General features: G+C 45.7%; 1 protein-coding gene across 1 annotated transcript; it reads right to left on the reverse strand.

Moving 5' to 3' along the window:
* Window positions 1-3957: 3957 nt before the first annotated feature.
* LOC131187045 (arylacetamide deacetylase-like 3) lies at window positions 3958-9623 on the reverse strand. The gene is made up of 4 exons (XM_058161158.1): window positions 9243-9623; window positions 7965-8181; window positions 6300-6363; window positions 3958-4982 (listed from the first exon to the last, which is right to left on the reverse strand). The coding sequence occupies exons 1-4, from the start codon at window positions 9417-9419 to the stop codon at window positions 4208-4210; spliced, it is 1233 nt and encodes a 410-aa protein (XP_058017141.1). The 5' UTR covers window positions 9420-9623; the 3' UTR covers window positions 3958-4207.
* Window positions 9624-20718: the final 11095 nt, after the last annotated feature.

Consider the following 20718-nt stretch of genomic DNA (forward strand, 5'->3'; position numbering starts at 1 on the left):
TGGGAAGATTTAAGCTTCCCAGAAACGCCAGGAAAGACAAATCCCACCCCTCCCTCGCCCCCCACCCTCTCTCTTCCCAAAGAGTTCAGAGTATTTTCTGGCTTCCAATTTTGCCAAACCAATGGATGAAATTCCAGTTTTCTGCTCTTTGGGCTGGTTTTTCACATTTGCAAAAACAATTTTTTTTTAAATGGGGTGTCTGGAACTAACCTCCTCAACCCCCCAAATATAGACCCTATATCATCCCAGACATGTGGCTGTCCAGCCTTTTCTTAAAAACCTCCAGGGATGGAGCTCCCACAACTTCTGGTGGCAAGTCGTTCCGCTGATTAACAGAATAACAGAATTGGAAGGGACCTTGGAGGTCTTCTAGTCCAAGCCCCTGGTCAACCAAGAGACCCTAGGTCATTTCAATCAATCAATCAATCAATCAATCAATCAATCAATCAATCAATCAGAATAGAGCTGGAAGGGACCTTTGAGGTCTTCTAGTCCAACCCACTGCTCAAGCAGGAGACCCTAGACATTTTCAGATAGGTGGCTGTCTAGTCTTTTCTTAAACCCCTCAAGTGTTGGAGCGTTCACAATTTCTGGTGGCAAGTAGTTCCACTGATGAATTCTTCTCCCTGTCAGGAAAATTAGTTCTCAGTTGCTTCTCTCCTGGATTGGTTTCCATCCACTGCTTCTCGTCCTGCCTTCAGATGCTTCGGAGGACAGGGGGACCCCTTCTTCTTTGGGGCAGCCCCTCAAAGACTAGGACAGGCTGCTATCCTGTCACCCCTGGTTCTTTTTATCAAAGTAGCCGTACCCAGTTCCTGCAACCAAAACGACCTTCTTCAGGTCACTAAATGAATTGTTGTTAAGTCAAGGAGTACCTGTATGTATTATGTCTGTTGAAATGGAGCTCGCTCGTGGTCACTGAGCACTTAAGGATGTTAGATTTGGGGCTCCGTTGCCACTAAATGAGCGACTGTAAGTCGGGGACTGCGTGTAATCCCTAAACCATATTAGGACGGGCAGGAAATGGAGCATTTTAATTGATGAAGGTCTAGAGAGGCCAACATGAATATGACGAAAAAGGAGGAGGAGGGGATGGGGAAGAAGGAGGAGGAGGAGAGGAGGAGGAGGAGGAGGAAGAAGAAGAAGGGGAGAAAGAGAGGAGGAGGAGAGGAGGAGGAGGAGGAGGAAGAAGAAGAAGGGGAGAAGGAGGAGGAGGAGGAAGAAAAGGAGAAGAAGGAAAAAAGAGAAGGGGAGGGGGAGGAGGAAGAAAAGAAGAGGAGGAGGAGGAAGAAGGAGAGGAGGAGGAGGAGGAGGAAGAAGAAGAAGGGAGAAGGAGGAGGAGGAGGAGGAAGAAGGAGAAGAAGGAAAAAGAGAAGGAGAGGAAGAGGAGAAAAGAAGAGGAGGAGGAGGAGGAGGGGAGGAAGAGGAGGAGGAGGAGGAAGAAGAAGAAGGGAGAAGAAGAGGAGGAGGAGGAGGAGGAGGCAGAGGAGGAAGGAGGAGAGGAAGAGAGGAGGAGGAGGAAGAGAAGAAGAGGAGGAGGAGAAGGAGGAGGAGGAGGAGAAGAGGAAGAAGAAGGGAGAAGGAGAGGAGGAGGAGGAGGAAGAAGGAGAAGAAGGAAAAAGAGAAGGAGGAGGAGGAGGAGGAAGAAAAAGAGAGGAGGAGGAGGAAGAAGGAGGAGGAGGAGGAGGAGGAGGAGGAGGAAGAAGAAGAGGAGAAGGAGGAGGAGGAGGAGGAGGAAGAAGGAGAAGAAGGAAAAAGAGAAGGGGAGGGAGGAGGAAGAGAGGAGGAGGAGGAAGAAGGAGGAGGAGGAGGAGGAAGAAGAAGAAGAAGGAGAAGGAGAGGAGGAGGAGGAGGAGGAAGAAGGAGAAGAGGAGGAAAAAGAGAAGGGAGGAGGAGGAGGAGGAAGAGGAGAGGAAGAAGGAGGAGGAGGAGGAGAGGAGGAGGAGGAGGAGAAGGAGGAGGAGGAGGAGGAGGAGGAGAGGAGAAGAAGAGGAGAAGAGGAGGAGGAGGAGGAGGAGGAGGAGGAGGAAGAAGAAGAGGAGGAGAAGGAGGAAGAGGAGAAGGAGGAGGAGGAGGAGGAGGAAGAAGGAGGAGGAGGAGGAGGAAGGAGGAGGAGGAGGAAAAAGAGAAGGGAGGAGGAGGAGGAGAAAGAGGAGGAGGAGGAAGGAGAGGAGGAGGAGGAGGAGGAGGAAGAAGAAGAAGGAGAAGGAGAGGAGGAGGAGGAGGAGGAAGAAGGAGAAGAAGGAAAAAGAGAAGGGGAGGGGAGGAGGAAGAAAAAGAGGAGGAGGAGGAAGAAGGAGGAGGAGGAGGAAGAAGAAGAAGGGAGAAGGAGAGGAGGAGGAGGAGGAGGAAGAAGGAGAAGAAGGAAAAGAGAAGGGAGGAGGAGAGGAGGAGGAAAAAGAAGAGGAGGAGGAGGAAGAAGGAGGAGGAGGAGGAGGAGGAGGAGAGGAGGAGGAGGAGAGGAGGAAAAGGAGGGGAAGAAGAAGAGGAGAAGAGGAGGAGGAGGAAGAAGAAGAAGAGGAGGAGAAGGAGAAAAAGAGAAGGAGGAGGGGGAGGAGGAGGAAGAAAAAGAAGAGGAGGAGGAAGAGGAGAAGGAGACGAGGAGGAGGAGGAGAAAGAGAAGAAGAAGAAGAATCTGCAGCACCCAGCAAACTGCATTTTCAGTTTTCACCTGGCTAAACAGCTAAATCAAATTTAACCCGGTTTGTTTGTCGAATGATTCAGGCCTCTGCCGATCAGCTAATCAGTAACCAAGTTAAGATCTATTGACAAACCCGCCGCTTGCTCAACCCCCAAAGTCCCACGTAGGATATATATATATATAATCTGGGGGACGTGGCTAGTAAAAAACGTATCTAAAGTAAACTTGTCCTTGGAAAATAAGGACAGAAGCCACGTTAGAGAAATGTGGCCAAACCCGTCTCCAAGGGATGCTCCTGGCTTCTTCATCCACCCGATAAGCAGGCAGGCAAGGAGCCGATACTTTGCTATTTGCTGCCACCTGGTGGCGGAACACTCAAATGGTCGATCCGCAGTGGGAAGGCGGCTTCTACAAGAGAATCCTCGACTTACAACCAAAATGGAGCCCAAAAGTGATGTCACTAAGGGAGACTTTCCTCGCCGCATTTGTTAAACGAGTCACTGCATTTGTTAAGTGAATCACACCAGTTGTTCAGTGGAGCTGGCTCCTCTTCCTCTACCCACCCACCCGCAAAAGCAGATCAGGTGACCCCGGGACGTGGCAACGGTCATAAATAGGAGTCAGTGGCTGAGCTTCAGTGAATTTGGATCATGTGACTGTGGGGAGGCTGCAAGGGTTGTAAGTGTGGGAAACAGTCGTAAGTCCCTTTTTTCAATGCCGTTGTAACATTGAATGGTCACTAAGCGAACTGCTGTAATTGGGGGATTAATCTGTACTTTTTTTTTTACTGTATCTCCAAGTTAGCAATGTATATATATCATGTGGAGAGAGAGAGAGAGAGAGAGAGAGAAGGAGAAAGAGAGAGAGAGAAAGAAAGAGACAGAGAGTAGGAGAGAGAGTGAGAGAGAAAGAGAGTGAGAGAAGAAAGAGAGAGAAGGAGAGAGGAGAAAGAGAGAGAGAAAGAGAGAGAGAAGGAGAAAGAGAAAGAGAGGGAGAGAAGAAGAAAGAGGGAGAGAAGGAGGAGGAGCGAGAGAAGGAGAGAGAGAAGGAAAGAGAGAGAGAGAAAGAGAGAGAAGAAGGAGGGAGAGAGAGAGAAAGAGAAAGAGGAGGAGAAAGAAAGAGAGAATAAGGAAGGAAGGAGAAAGAGAGAGAAAGAGAGGGAGAGAAGAAGAAAGAGGGAGAGAAGGAGGAGAAGCGAGAGAAGGAGAGAGAGAAGGAAAGAGAGAGAAAGAGAGAGAAGAAGGAGGGAGAGAGAGAGAAAGAGAAAGAGGAGGAGAAAGAAAGAGAGAAGAAGGAAGGAGAGAAAGAGAGAGAAAGAGAGAGAAGGAGAAAGAGAGAGGAGGAGGAGGGAGGGAGAGAGAAAGAAAGAGAGAGAGAGAGAGAGAGGAGGAGAAAGAGAGAGAAAAAGAGATTTTTACCAGAAGCATATACATACATACGGGGCTTGTAAGTGTGAAAAACTGCTTCTAAGTCCCTTGGTCAGTGCTGTTGTAACTTTGAACGGTCACTAAACAAACCATTGCAAATCCAGGACCCCTTGACCATCAAAGCAAGGCGAAAAACGTCTCATAAATCCCGGACAAAGCTAGCCGCTTTCTCCAATAGCTCTATCCCGGCTGGAAAACGGACGAAATTCATATAGCAGATGTTGATGATGCCATGAAATCCTTGCTCGGCGTGGAACCAGGAGACCTTCACGCCGTTGTCCTCCAGCCGCTTCTTGAACAGCAACGAGTCGTCCCGCAGCACGTCGTACTCGCAACTGGCGATAAAAGTCTCCGGGAACCGTCTTAAAACGTCGTCTTCGACGAAGAGGGACGAAAACGTGACGTGGAGGAGATTCGGCACTTGGTCGTGGACCTCCGGCTTGAATTGCCCCAACGGGCGTCTCTTGTACCCCCGGCGTTTAAATCGCTCGGGGATGTTGTCCACACTGAGCCATTTCTCGTACTTCGGCCTAAATTCGTCCGGCACGTGACAACCCTTCAAGATATCGTCGGCCAACGAGGTATCTTTCAAGAGGTACTTCAGCCCGTAGAACACCACGCTCTCCTGGAACAGGATAGGGGTGGACCCGTTCTGTTGGTACGACGGGAGGTTGAAGTCCAGAGCTTGGAGACCCGGGTAGATGAGGACCTGAGCGCGGAGTTTGGGGAGGTCCGGACATCCGAGAAGTTCTTGGGTGATGACGGTGGCAAAGTTGCCCCCCGCGCTGTCCCCGCCGATGACGATCTGCGTAGGGTCGACGCCGTGGTCTTCGGCGTGTTTCATGAAGTGGACGGTGGCGGTAAGACAGTCCTCCCACTGAGCGGGGAAGGGGTGTTCCGGGGAGAGGCGGTAGCTGGAAAGACACCAGGCGAAGAGTTACGGGGCGGAATGATTTGGAGCTGACTTGAGGGTCGAGCTGGAGACTGGGGGGGGCGGTCTTTGGGGTGCTCTGAACTTGGGGGTTTCCTTGCAGACGTTGTGTGTAAAGGTAGATGAAGAGAGGAAACCTCCCTCCCTTCTAGCACTGATGATGTTCCCTAGTTGGGTCATGAAACGTCTGCAAGAAAACCTCCAAGCTCAGAGAGCCCCAAGGACCCCACAATCCATCCTTCCTCCTCCTCCTCCTCCTCCTTTTCTCCTCCTCCTTCTCCTTTTCCTTCCCCCCTTCCGCTTCCCCTTCCCCTCCCTTTCTTTTCTTCTTCCTCTTCCTCTTCCTCTTTCCTTTCTAGCTTTGTTGCTGGCAATCCTTATGATTTATATTGATATATTGACCATCAATTGTGTTGTAAATGTTGTACCTTGATGAACGTATCTTTTCTTTTATGTACACTGAGAGCCTATGCGCCAAGACAAATTCCTTGTGTGTCCAATCACACTTGGCCAATCAAAAATTCTATTCTATTCTATTCTATTCTATTCTATTCTATTCTATTCTATTCTATTCTATTCTATTCTGTTCTGTTCTGTTCTGTTCTGTTCTGTTCTATTCGGTTCTGTTCTAGTCTATTCCTTATTCTATTCAATTCAATTCTATTCTATTCTATTCTATTCTATGTACACTGAGAGCCTATGCACCAAGACAAATCCCTTGTGTGTCCAATCACACTTGGCCAATAAAAAATTCTATTCTATTCTATTCTATTCTATTCTATTTTCTAATCTATTTTATTCCTATTTTTTATTATTCTATTCTGTTCTCTCTTCTCTTCATTCCAATATTCTATTCTATTCTATTCTATTCTATTCTATTCTATTCTATTCTATTCTATTCTATTCTATTCCTCTTCTTCTTCCTCTCCTCCTCCTTCTCCTCCTTCCCACAAACACAATTCCCTTCTAACACTGAGGATGTCACCTGGCTGGGTACAGGTAGCCTCTGACTTACAACAGCTCATTCAGTGACCGTTTGAAGTTACAACGGACCCCCCCAAAAAATGACTCGGGACCGTTATTTCACACTTACGACCGTCGCAGTGTCCCCACCCCCATGGTCACGCGATCCAAATTCAGATGCTCGGCAATGGACTCCCATTTACGACAGTCAATGCATCCCGGGGGAGTGTCACGTGATCATCCCCTTTTGCGGTCACTAAACAAACTGTCGTAAATTGAGGACTTCCTCTTGCTACCCGCTACCCCCTCCGTTTCCAGGGGATTGATGGCCACTCACCCAACCACGACCACCACGGCTTCACTCTCCTTCGCCAGTTTACTGGTGATGTCTTCGTAGTAACCTGGGAGAAGCAAGATTGAGGGAGGTTAACAATCAAAGCCTTTCGTTCCATGGCAGCGACAGGAAAGTTTTCCTGCAAAGCTGACTCTGCAGGAAACTGGAATACGGTCAGATCTAGTTTTGAGGATTAGAAGGAGGGGAGAAAAAAAACAGATTATAGAAAAAAAAATAATAGGATGGTAGAACTATAGAGCAAGAGGCAGGTTTGTATTTATAATTGCTGCGGAAGAAAATTGAGAGAAAAATCTTTAAATTTGCTTTCTTTGTTTTCTACAGCGTGTCTTTTTTTCCTTCCTTCCTTCCTTCCTTCCTTCCTTCCTTCCTTCCTTCCTTCCTTCCTTCCTTCCTTCCTTCCTTTCTTTCTCTGTCTTCCTCTCTCTCTCTCTCTATCATCTATCTTCTATCATTTACAATATCTACTTTCCATCCATCCATTTTTTCCTTCCCTCCTTCTTTCTTTCTCTCTAGTTTAATCAATCCACCTCTCTAGCTTAAAACACATCTATTTATCTGTGCAGGACTGGACTAGAATTTTAATTTTAAATTTAATTTTAATGGTTTTTTTTACCATTTGAATTGTAATTTTAAATTTTGGCCTATTTAAATAAGTTTTTTAATTTAGTGTTTTATCTTGTATTATATTTGTATTTTTATCGGGCTATAAACCGCCCTGAGTCCTTCGGGAGATAGGGCGGTATAAAAATTTGATTAAATAAATAAATAAAATAAATAGTTATCTTCTACGGTATTATCTACAGTATACTTTCTATCACTCCATTTTTTCCTTCCTTCCTTCCTTCCTCTATCTTCCTCTCTCTCTCTCTCTATCATCTATCTTCTATCATTTACAATATCTACTTTCCATCCATCCATTTTTTCCTTCCCTCCTTCTTTCTTTCTCTCTAGTTTAATCAATCCACCTCTCTAGCTTAAAACACATCTATTTATCTGTGCAGGACTGGACTAGAATTTTAATTTTAAATTTAATTTTAATGGGGTTTTTTACCATTTGAATTGTAATTTTAAATTTTGGCCTATTTAAATAAGTTTTTTTAATTTAGTGTTTTATCTTGTATTATATTTGTATTTTTATCGGGCTGTAAACCGCCCTGAGTCCTTCGGGAGATAGGGCGGTATAAAAATTTGATTAAATAAATAAATAAAATAAATAGTTATCTTCTACGGTATTATCTACAGTATACTTTCTATCACTCCATTTTTTCCTTTCTTCCTTCCTTCCTTCCTTCCTTCCTTTCCTTCCTCCCTCCTCCTCCCTCCTTCCTCCTTCTCCTCTCCTCCTCCTTCCTCCTCTCCTCCTTCCTCCCTCCTCCTCTTCCTCCTCCTCTCCTCCTCCCTCCTCCTCCTCTCCTCCCTTCCTCCCTCCCTCCCCCCTTCTTCCTTGTCTCTCCTCCCTCCCTTCTTTTCTTCCTTCCTTCCTCCGTCCTTCCTTGTCCCTCCCTTCCTCCCTTCCTTCCCCCATAATTATCCCCCATCATTTTTCTCGTCCAGGTGAGAGATGCCCGTGGGAAGCCAAGCGTGCAGGCAACTTTTATCTATTGATTGAAGGTGGTTAGAAGCCACCCGGGGGCCCCTCCCACTTACGGATGCTGCCAATCATGCCAGCTCCTCCGTGGTAGAAAACGAAGCCTTTCCTCCGACCGGACCAGGCGGATTTGGGATAATAAACCCGGACCGGGATCCCGTCGAAGACGAAATCTCTTGCGGAAACCCCGGGATGGATCTTGGATTTCTTCAACCGTATCAGGAAGCGGATGAAAGTCACCTGCCTGCATAAATGCAGGACTTCCAACGTCTTCCCCTGGATTCGGGGAAAAAAGGAATGGAAAAGTCAAGAAGGATTTGGGGGAGCCTTTTTTAAAATAAATAAATAAATAGAAGTTGGGGTCCCCGACTGGAAGGGACCTTGGAGGTCTTTTAGTCCAGCCCCCTCCTTGAGCAGGAGACCCTAAATCATTTCAATCAATCAATCAATCCATCAATCAATCAGAATAGAGCTGGAAGGGACCTTGGAGGTCTTCTAGTCCAACCCCCTGCTCGAACAGGAGACCCTAAATCATTTCAATCAATCAATCAATCAATCAATCAATCAATCAGAATAGAGCTGGAAGGGACCTTGGAGGTCTTCTAGTCCAACCCCCTGCTCAAGCAGGAGATCTTATAGTAACCCAGATAAATGTTTCTCCAGTCTCTTCTTGAAAATCTCCAGTGTTGAAGCACCCACAATTTCTGGTGGCAAGTTGTTCCACTGGTTAATTGTCCTCACTATGAAGAAATTTCTCTTTAATTCCAGATTGTTTCTCTCTTTGGAGAATAAGTTGACTCCCTCCTCTTTCGGGCAGCCCCTCAAATATTAGAATACTGCTCTCACACCCCTCGTCCTTCTTTTCTCTAGACTGGCCAAACCCAAATCCCGCAACCGTCCTTCGTACGCTTTCGTTTCCAGGCCTCTCATCATCTTAACTGATTACTCTTAAACCACAACTGCAACTTTTTTTAAAAAACCTTTATTAACATTTAAAATCCTAAAATACAAGTTAAAATACATCTATAACAAAAATACATCTGTAATAATTATACGTCATTTTGACAGTACCTAATTCTATTCCCAAATACTCCTACTTAATCAACATATTTAAACACATTTTGTATCTTATCTTATTCTACGCATTCCTTATTATTTAATTTCTCTCCGTTGATACCAATTTTCCCAAGTTAAATAGTATTCCGAATCTTCCTTATGATTTAATTCTAAAGTAAGTTTGTCCATGTCTGCACATTCAAAAATTTTCTGGATTATTACACATAATATAGTGGACATTTTTCAGGCAACTGCAACTTTTAAACAATAATAAGACTTACCAAGGTAAAGACCACCACGATACACATGTGAAGAAGACGCAACTTAAGTGGATGCTGGAATCCAGGCGGGATCTTCGTTCGCGTGAAATCGTAATAAATGCCCCAGGAGACCAAGACTAAAATCGCCAGTCCTAGGGTAACTCCTGCGCCGAAGAGAACGTCCGAAAAAAATGCCATTTTATTTTGTTTTTTGACCGCGGATAAACGCCAAGACTGAGAGAGTAAAGACCCTCAATCCCAGGTGATGGAAGTTCTCCAGAAGTTCTCCTTCCCTTCTCGAACTGTGGACTTGTTTGGGAAGTGATGCTCGGCTTCTGGAGGCACCCACACCTCCACATCTGGATCAGCAGAATTTCCATCCATGGAATAATAATAATTATGCCCGAGAAGGCGGCTTCCAACAATGTTGGATGGAATGTGGAAATCATCCAGATGCCTCCTTCGGTTGTAGGTCAGAAGATCGGGAGTCTTCCCCCCTCCCCACACCTCCACTTCCCCCACATGACTCAAAACTTCTCAAGATGTCTCACAACATCTCCTCTTTGGAAGACCGTGGAGGAGTACAAAATTCGGAAACCCTCCGAACTTTTGTGCCTACCTCTGGGGACTTCACAGCAAGAGTGAAATGCTCCCGGTTCGAACCGAATCGCCCGATCCGGTAGCGATGGCGGCAGGTGGTTCGGAGAACCGGTAGCAAAAATCCCTGCCCACCCAATCGCCCGCTTGCCACTTCTTTTAAAAAAATGCTTTTAAAAGGTAAAAAAAAGAGAGGCTCTGAGGATCACAGCTGAGCCGCCTGATCGTCAGTGCCTTTTTTAAAAAATACAAATTTTATTGAATTTTTAACAATTAAACAATTTTCATTCAACTCTTGTGCATGACTGTGATCATTTACGTATCACCCCTTTAGGGTTCTCCTATACTCTATATAATTTTACTAAATTATATTACTAATTCTAATTTCTAATTCTACTGTTATTTCCCCCTTTTTTTCCTATTTTTGACCCAGTTATACCATTTCTCCCATATTACGTAAAAATCCGAATTCAGCCGTCCTTTCAGTTCAAGGGTCATTTTATCCATCTCGGCACAATCCAATATTTATTTTTCTAACTAAAACGTTGGAGAAGCTCAAATAAAACCCTCTGAAGCAGTGGTCACCAACCGGTGGTCCGTGGACCACTGGTGGTCCGTGAGAGAATTTTGGTGGTCCGCAGAAAAATTATTTGCACTTTTTATATTGCACTAAATATTATTTATCTGTTTTTAAAAAATTCATATTAGTTGTCCTCGGGATTTAAAATTATGAATTTAGTGGTCCCTGAGGTCCGAAAGGTTGGAGACCCCTGCTCTGAAGAATTAATAGTTGTCAGAGCCTTTTTTTTTAACTTTTAAAATTATTTTTTTTACAACCTATTTAGCTGAAGAGGTTGTAAAAAAAAATGCTTTTAAAAATTAAAAAAAAAGATCTCGCGCCACAGCTGATCACACACACCCCGCGCTGTTCTACTTACTGCCTGCCTCCTTTTGGCGGGCACTGCGCATGCGCGCATCTCGCATTTGGTGCGTGGTGCGCACGCACAGCTAGCAAACTGGTAGTAAACCGGTTCAGATTTTCCCACTGCTTCACAGTTTGTCCTCTTTCTGCTCCCCACAAAAAAGCCAACTCAGTTCTAGGCTACACCAAGAAAGGGTTAGCATCAAGATCAACGAGAAGTTGATAAGTACCACGTTATAACACACTGGTGAGGCCACACGTGGAACACTGCATCCAGCCCTGGACACCACCCAACATTAAAAAACGATGTTGGGATTGTATTCAGTATGTATAGAAGAGCAACGAGGACGGTTTGGAGTTTAAACCACATCAAGAACGGTTGCTGGAATTGGGGATGTCTAGTTTAATGAAAAGAAGGACATGAAATTTGAGGGGCTGCCCCCAAAGAAGGGGGGGGGTTCCACTTGTTTTCCAAAGCACCAAAAAGCAGGACGAGAAGCAACGGATGGAAATTCACCAAGGAGAGAAGCAACCTGGAATTAAGGTTGAAATTTCCTGACTGTGAGGACAATTCATCCGTGGAATCACTTGCCTCCAGAAATTGTGAGTTGCTTCATCACTGGAGGTCTTCAAGAAGAGATTGGATGGCCTTGCTTGAGCAGGGGGTTGAACTAGAAGACCTCCAGGGTATAGATAGATAGATAGATAGATAGATAGATAGATAGATAGATAGATAGAGGATGGATGGATGAGGGATGGATAGGTAGGTAGATAGGTGGATGGATAGATGATGGATGGATGGATGGATGGATGGATGATGGATGGATGGATGGATGGATGGATGGATGGATGGATGATGGATGGATGGATGGATGGATAATGGATGGATGGATGGATAGGTAGGTAGGTAGGTGGATGGATGGATGATGGATGGATGATGGATGGATGGATGATGGATGGATAGGTAGGTAAGTAGGTAGGTGGATGGATGGATGGATGATGGATGGATGGATGGATGGATGGATGGATAATGGATGGATGGATAGGTAGATAGGTAGGTAGGTGAATGGATGATGGATGATGGATGGATGATGGATGGATGGATGGATGGATGATGGATGGATGGATGATGGATAGATGGATGGATATATGATAGATGGATAGAGAGAGAGAGAGGATGTATGACAGAGGGAGGGAGGCAGAGAGGAAGTAATGGATGGATGGGATGGATAGATAGATAGATAGATAGATAGATAGATAGATAGATAGATAGATAGATAGATAGATAGATAGATAGGTGACAGACAGAGGTAGGGATGGATGGGTGGGTGGGTGGGTGGATGGAAGGATGGATAGATGGCACAATTTGCCTCCAGAAGTCGTGGGTCCTCCATCACTGGAAGTTTTCAAGAAGAGATTGGAAGACCGTTTGTCTGAAATGGTAAAGGGCTTCCTTCTTGAGCAGCGGGTTGGACTAGAAGACCTCCAGGGTCCCTTCCAGCCCTAGGGTTTCTAGGATTCAGGAGGCCATGAGGGGAAGTTTCAACCGTTGGAATTACATGTTGATAGATTTTTTTTTCTCTCTCTCTCCCTTTTTCCATTGTTTGGATGGTTTTTAATTTCTCTTAACAACGACGGTTTAGATTTCGGTCATTAGTGTTTTGCAACAAGTGTTGTTATATAATGGTTTTCTTTAATTGCTGTACGCCTCCCAGAGCGACTTCTGCTTAGATAGGCGGATATATAAATTTGATTAACCAGTAAATAAATACTTGCCATTGTTGTGAGCATTCTTTTGCAAATCAGGAGGGTGGGGACCTTTATCTGCCCAGCCCGTTTGGGAACATTTTTTAATATCCGAAATTGGGTAGTAGAGAGAAGGTGGCGTCTAACTACTCCTCTAGTTACGACCACAATTGAACCCAACATTTCTGTTCTTAAGCGAGACATTAAGTGAATTCCCCCCCCCTCCCACTTTCCTTGCCTCCGTTGTTAAGTGAATCACCCGCCGTTTGATAAGTGAGCAAATCTGGCTTCCCCACTGACTCTGCCTGTGCGAAGGTCGCAAAAGCGGATCGCGTAAGCCGGGGATGCTGCAACCGTCGTAAATACGAGTCAGTGGCCAAGGCTCTGAATTCTGATGATGTGAGTGCGGGGGAGGCTTCGGTGGTCGTTAAGTGTGAAACACGGCCCCAACTTGCTTTTTTTTTTCAGGGCTGTTGTAACTTTGAACGGTCACTAAGCAAACTGTTGTAATTCAAGGACTAACCTGTACTGTTTTTGTTTTTGTGTGTATAAATAAATTTGGAAAGACAGAGAAAGAGAGAAAGACAGAGAGAAAGAGAGAGAGGAGAAAAAGGAGAGAACAAGAAATGGGGGAGAGAGAGAAGGAGAAGAGAGAGAGAAGGAGAAAGAGAAACAGAGAGAGAAACAGAGAGAGAAGAAGGAGGGAGAGAGAGAGAAAGAGAGAGAGGAGAAGAAGAGAGAGAAGAAGAGAGAAAGAGGAGAGAGAAAGAGAGAGGAGAGGAGAGAGAAAGCTAAAGAGGGGAGAAAGAGGGAGAGAAACAGGAGGAGAGAGAGAAGGAGGGACAGAGAAAGAGAGAGAAAGAGAGAGGAGAGAGAGAAACAGAGAGAAAGGGGGGAGAAAGAATGAGAGAGAGAGAGAAGGAGGGAGAGAGAAAGAGAAAGAAAGAGAGAAGAGAGAGAGAAACAGAGAGAAAGGGGGAGGAAGAGAGAGAGAAACAGGAGGAGAGAGAGAAGGAGGGAGAGAGAAAGAGAGAGAAAGAGAGAGGAGAGAGAGAAACAGAGAGAAAGGGGGGAGAAAGAATGAGAGAGAGAGAAGGAGGGAGAGAGAAAGAGAAAGAAAGAGAGAAGAGAGAGAGAAACAGAGAGAAAGGGGGAGGAAGAGAGAGAGAAACAGGAGGAGAGAGAGAAGGAGGGATAGAGAGAGAGAGAAAGAGAGAGGAGAGAGAGAAACAGAGAGAAAGGGGGAGGAAGAGAGAGAGAAACAGGAGGAGAGAGAGAGAAGGAGAGAAAGAGAGAGAAGAGGAGAGAGAAACAGAGAGAAAGGGGAGAAAGAGAGAGAGAGAGAGGAGAGAGAGAGGAGAGAGAAGAGAGAAAGAGAGAGAGAGAGAGAAACAGAGAGAAAGGGGAGGAAGAGAGAGAGAGACAGAGAGAGAGAGAGAAGGAGGAGGAAGAGAGAGAGAAACAGGAGGAGAGAGAGAAGGAGGGATAGAGAGAGAGAGAAAGAGAGAGGAGAGAGAGAAACAGAGAGAAAGGGGGAGAAAGAGAGCAAGAGAGAGGGAAAGAGGGAAAGAGAAAGAGAGAGAGGGGAGAAAGAGAAAGAAAGATTATTAGCAGAAGCATATATCTATCTATCTATCTGCTAAATGTGTGTGTTTTTTCTGCTAAAAAGACCCTCCCTCTGTCGTTCTTTCTTTCCTCCTCCTTTTTTTTATTTTCCAAATCCCAGGTAAACAGGTTCCCTTATCTTCTACCTGTTTTTGCTCCTGTCATTTGTCAGGGTTAGCTTCTCACCTCTTCCCATTGTGACATCTTTACACCAAGTGGTAATTTGTGGATGCTAACAGGATAGCCAGCCTACGTTGTGCCAATGCCCTTGCCGCACGCACACACCTCCTGACGCAGGCGGAGGGAAGGAAATAATAATAATAATAATAATAATAATAATAATAATAATAATAATAATAATAATAATAATAATAATAATAATGAATTTCTCCTGCAATTTTCCTTACTCGTACGTAGCCACCTGGCTCAGTGAAGTTGGCATTCGTAGGTTGGCATCAGAAATAGGTCTTCCCACCTTACAACCCATCCTTGATTCACTTAGTGACCGTTCATAGTTTAGAACGCCGCCGAAAAAAGGGGCATTGTTCACACAACGACATCCCCTCTCCGTGGTCATGTGCTCCAAATTCAGACCTTGGCCCCCCTCTCGCATTTATGCCGGTCGCTGCGTCCCGGGGGCGGGTGGGGGGGTCACGCAACCTCCTTTTGCAACCTTCTGACTAGCAAAAGTCAACAGGGGATGAATTAGGTTTCATTCAACAACCCTGTGTCTCACGTAAACCGCTGCCGTGATTCACTTAACGACGATGGCCGCTCCTAGGCGCAAAATAGAAAGGCGTGCAGGGATGGTTTAAATCGAACACTTGATTGAAAGAGGGAAATGTGTTTGTTTGCTTGTTTTTTTTAATTTGGGTATATCGCTTCTGGAATTTGGGCTTGTGAAGAAAACGAAGAAAAAAAGGACGGAACTTTGATCTTGGTTTTTGTTCGATGAGAAAGATTCGGTGTTATAGAAATGGCTAGTTATATATTAATATGTAAAAGCGCGAAGTTGAGGTTGGAGTGTGTTTAACTTGCTAGGAAGAATTGGAAGTCAATGTCTCCCCTTTTCTTTCTTTTTCTCTTCCCCCTTATCTTTCAAACCCACTTTTCCGTTCCCTTTCTCCCCCACCCCTTAATTTCCTATCTAAAGAAATTAATTAAATTAATACAAATGATTAAAAAAAAAAACAGCAACGGTGCCCAGAAAAATTATAAAATGGGACAAAACTCCCTTTAAAAAATGTTTCCCTTAGCAGTATAAATTTGGAGTTCCTTTCTGGGGTGAAATGCTACCGGTTTGGGCGAACCAGTAGTTTAAAAAAAAGCTACCAGTTCATCCGAACTGGTCTTTCCGACAAATCAGCTGTGCTGCACGATTTATATTCACTAGAAGAGGAAATCCTGCTTTCTTAAAGGTAAAAAGGTTCCCCTCGCACATACATGCTAGATGTTCCTGACTCTAGGGGGCGCTGCTCGTCTCCATTTCAAAGCCGAAGAGCCAACACTGTCCGAAGACGTCTCCGTGGTCACGTGGCCAGCATGACCCAACGCCAAAGGCGCACGGAACGGCTGTTCCCTTCCCGCCAAAGGTGGTCCCTATTTTTCTACTTGCATTTTTTACCTGCTTTCGAACTGCTAGGTTGGCAGAAGCTGGGACAAGTCACGGGAGCTCACCCTGTTACGCGGCGCTAGGGATTCAAACCGCTGAACTGCCGACCTTTCGTTCAACAAGCTCAGTGTCTTAGCCACTGAGCCACCGCATCCCTCCTGCTTTCTAGCAAATCTAAATTGCATGGCACAGCTGTTTCCCCCGCCCTCGCTGTTCTACTTACCTTGTTAAGCCTTCTTTTTCCGAGCGATGCGCGCGTTTCGTGGTCACTGTGCATGTGGCAATCTGCGGAGGATTTCACCACTGACTCCGTTGTGGTCGTACCTGTGGAGTGGGTGTGCGGTGGCCTAGAGGTGGAGCTTTCGCCTCACAATCAGGAGGCTGTGAGTTCGATCCTAGGGAGAGAACAGATATTTCTCTCTCTGGGCACAGTGAGAATATATCTGCAGAACAAAACTCCTCATTGGCGACAGGAAAGGCATCCGGCCAGTAAAACATCCTGCTAGCTCCATTCAATTGCCCAAACTCCATCCACACAAGGGATTACAGGGTCCTTAAAAGATGATGAGGATTGTGGTCGTACCTGTATATGAGCAGAAGGACACAACTTACAAAGAATCCACTTGAAAAGAAAATAAATAAATAAATAAGAAACTAGGACATCCATCCAATTTTGGCCACGCCCAGAATTATTTTGGTGCAGTTTTTGACCCGTAACTGATTTGCAATCTTGTCCTGCAACTCCTTAACACCGTTGCATGTCTATAATTTGAGGTTTGCTACAACGGAAACCATGCTGCACCGCCCAGCACAAGGGCTTCCGTCACTAATCAGGGTGCAAGAGGCCGGAGATTTCATACAGTTCACTTAATGACCATTCGGAGTTGAGACGGAACTGAAAAGAGGGACTTTATGGCTGCTGTTCACACTTAACGACCGTCGCAGGATTCCTACGGATCAAAATTCATATGCTTGGCAACTTCTCTCTCTTTTATTTATTTATCTAATTTATGTAGCCACCCATCTCATAATCAAGCGGCTAAACTTTCTGATTGGGTCAATTCCCTTTGCTGGCTAAGCCGCTGGTTGCCACTAGGTGGCACCCAAGGATTGTAAATTCAGAAACTTTCGGTCAGCTCTGTATAACTTCCTAGCAGTTGAAGGGAGGGAGGAAGGGAGGAAGAAAGGAGAAGTAAGGGATGGAAAGAAAGAAAGAAAGAAAGAAAGAAAGAAAGAAAGAAAGAAAGAAAGAAAGAAAGAAAGAAAGAAAAACAGGAAGGAAGGAAAGAAGGAAGGAAGGAATAAAAAGAAAGAAAAAGAAAGAAACAAAGAAAGAGAAAGAGAGGGAGGAAAGAAAAAAGAAAGGAAGGAAAGAAATAGAAAGAAAGAAAGAAACAGGAAGAAAGGAAGAAAGGAAGAAAGAAAGAAAAGAAGGAAGGAAGGAAGGAAAGAAGGAAGGAAGGAAGGAATAAAGAAGGAAGGAAAGAAAAAGAAAGAAAAAAGAAAGAGAAAAAAGAAAGAAAAGAAGGAAGGAAGGAAAAGAAGAAAGAGAAAGAAGGAAAGAAAGAAAGAAAGACAGGAAGGAAGGAAGGAAAGAAGGAAGGAATAAAAAGAAAGAAACAAAGAAAGAGAAAGAGAGGGAGGAAAGAAAAAAGAAAGGAAGGAAAGAAATAGAAAGAAAGAAAGAAAGAAAGACAGGAAGGAAGGAAAGAAGGAAGGAATAAAAAGAAAGAAAGAAAGAAAAAGAAACAGAAAGAGAGGAAGGAAGGAAAGAAAGAAAGAAAGAAACAGGAAGAAAGGAAGAAAGAAAGGAAGAAAGGAAGAAAGAGGGAGTTAAGAAAGAAACAGGAGGAAAGAACGAGAAAGTGAAAGTGAGAAAGAGAGAGAGAGAAAGAAAGTGGGATGGATGGATGGAGGAAGGAAGGAAGAAACAGGAAGGAAGGAAAGAAAGGAGGGAGGAAGGAAGGGAGGGAGGAAGGAAGGAAGGAGAAAGAGAGAAGGGAGGTAGGAATGAAGGAGGGAAGAAAACAGATGGAGTAAAAAATACTATGTATGCATTTATTTATTTATTTATATGAAAGTATCAAGTTAAAAAAAATGTTTAAAAGTCATTTCCCCCCTCTGGGCTTGGGTGTTAAGTTGCAGCTGAAGTCAACATAAAACAAGGCTCCGGGAAACCCAGGATTCTCCATGCCAAAGTTAATAGTTCATCTTTTAAAAGCTGACCTTAAAAAGCAATAAAAATTAACCCGGCCCTCTTGTTTTGCTGTCTGGTCCGAGTTTGACGGTTCTTCCGACATAGTTCACCCAAGAAAAAACAACAACATAACTTTTCTGGATTTCTTAATTTAATAAAGATAACATTCCACACATTTCCTACCTCTGTATAATTTTTTGGAATTGTGAAAGCCGATTAATTTTAATAAAAAGTATTAAGAGGACAGGCAGGCAATCCTTAAAGTTACGAAAACCTCAATTGAGCCCAACGCTTCTGTTGCTAAGCGAGGCAGTCGTTAAGTGAATTTTGCTCCATTTTACGACCTTTCTTGCCAGGGTTGTTAAGTGAATCACTGCGGTTGTTAAGTTTGCCACACCGTTGCTAAGTGAATCTGGCTTCTCCCTTGACTGGGGACACTGCGACCGTCATAAGTATGAGTCGGTTGCCAAACGGCTGGAGTTTGATCACGTGACCCTGGGGAACGCTGCAACGGTCCTAAAGCGTGAAAAACGGTCGTTAAGTCCCTTTTTTCCGGTGGCGCTGTAACAAACGGTCACTAAACAAACGTCTGTAAGTCCCGAACTACCTGCATCGCCCTTAATATATATATAAAAAACATTTTTTAAAAGTTTGTTTGCTAATTCTATTCTATTCTATTCTATTCTATTCTATTCTATTCTATTCTATTCTATTCTATTCTATTCTATTCTATTTTTAATGTCTCACAATCTCATGATAGAATTATTCCGGTTCAGGAAAACAGTCCGGGGAAAATATATATATATCCATACATGCAGCAGACTGACACCCACTATGAAGATGTAGCACGACCACAAAGCCAAACAACAGCTATGCAGCTCACCAGCTCAAATCCCCCTGCAGCACAGACTAGACTGAGCACAACCAAGCCCCCACCAACACAGGACACACCCCCAGCCAATCAGAGCACAGAAAAAAACCCATCCAATCAGAGCACAGCCAAGCTCCCACCCAATCAGTTCAAACCCCCACTAGCAGTTAAAAGGAAGAAACAGCTGCGATCACACATTGCTCCCAGAAGCACGAAGCTGAAGCCTGAAGATGACGAATGAGACTTCGTCGAAACGTCGCCAAGACACTTCCAATTTTACACGGGAGAAAACCCGAACAACCAAAGACCTATATACAAACACCCGTGAAAACCTCAGAAAACAAATATATATATATATATAAGCTTTGAAAGGCCAGTCTAAAAGGAGGGGGAGGGGCGGGAATAGCTGCCCGACAGCACTCGACAAACAGAGATAAGAGTAGCTTACAACATAACCTCCCTTCCTCCAGAGATAAAGGAGAGGTTGCAAAAGGGGTTGTTATTTTTTTTGCATTTCCTGCTGGACTGGCCACAAGGAAACTCAGAATCTGGAATGGCCCACATTAAACTGGGGATCTTTGAAAACAATAAGCTCTAAATGACAAGACTGACCCTCCTGGATCCTGGCTTAATCAGCTTCCAACTCGGCTTGTTTTGAGCTCATCGTGGTGAAGCTGCAAGGCCTTAAAACGTAGGACGTGTTGGAAGAGAATCACAGGGTTGGAAGGGGCCTCGGGAGGTCTTCTAGCCCAACCCTCTGCTCAAGCAGGAGACCTAGACCTTTTCAATCAGGATAGAGCTGAAAAGGGGCCTCGGAGGTCTTCTAGTCCAACCCTCGTGCTCAAGCAGATCCTCGGGTCAAGGGAAGGATCTCAGGGCCAAGAGATCTGGGTTCAAATCCTCCCTCTGCCTTGAGCCAACAGGTGGTGGTTGTTTTTTTTCCAGCCTTAGCAAGTTTAAAAGATTTCAATTTCCCCGGCTGGGGGCATTCTGGGAGTTGAAGTCCACCTCTCTTTAAAAAGTTGGGGAGGGAGAGGGAAATACTGCTGTAAAGCATCAGACCCCAACCCAAAGAAACCCCCCCTCTTCCCCCACCCACCCACTCCCAATTCGAAAGAGCTTCAGAACCAAAAGTGTCTCCCATCCGAGTCCTCCAGCGAGCCCGGCCTGCCCAGCCGGGGAATGAGGGTCGGGAGACCCCCGGGCGGTGGGTGAGTGGGGGGGCGCAGGCAAGCGAGAGGGGAACCCGGGCAGGATCTGCGGCGGGCGGCCGCTTGCAAAAGGCTCCTTTGAGGGTTCTTTGCCAAGGAGAGGCGGGGAGATTTGGGGTGGGGGCGGCGCTGCAGGGGAGGGGGAGGAGGAGGAAGAGGAGGGCGAGCCCAGCCACCCCCCCAGCTTGTCCAGCCAGCCAGCCAGCCAGGGAGGGAGGGAGGGAGGGGAGGCGGGCGGGGCTTCCCCTCCCCTTCCCCTCCCCGCTTGGCTGTCACCCCGCGCTCCTTTATAAATCCTGCTCTGCTAAGAGCTGGATTCGGAGTCAACCCCGATCCGCAAGCGCCGAGCCTTGCAGACGCCCCCTCCCCACTCCGGGTGCTTCCTCCAGGGGTCGGCTACTCCTCCTCCTCCTGCCCCGGGACCATCGCCGAGAGACCCTGTTTTTTTTGGGGGGGCGTGGGAGGTGGAAAGGAGAGGAGGAAGGGGGGGGGTCTCCAGAAAAGAAGAGACCCCCGCCGGGGCTTTCTTGCGAAACTCACTCGGGTGCCACTTCGGGGGTCTCTCCGGCTTGGGACAGCGGGGAGTCGGCTTGGCTAAGTGGGGAGGGGGTTCTGCTTGGAAAGAGGGGAGGGGGAGTCGGCTTGGCTAAGTGGGGAGGGGGTTCTGCTTGTGACGCGGGGAAAGAGGGGAGGGGGAGCCGGCTTGGCTAAGTGGGGAGTTGGGTCTGCTTGGAAA

The sequence above is a fragment of the Ahaetulla prasina genome, chromosome 18 (assembly GCF_028640845.1).
Source record: "Ahaetulla prasina isolate Xishuangbanna chromosome 18, ASM2864084v1, whole genome shotgun sequence".
Classification (NCBI taxonomy): Eukaryota; Metazoa; Chordata; class Lepidosauria; order Squamata; family Colubridae; genus Ahaetulla; species Ahaetulla prasina.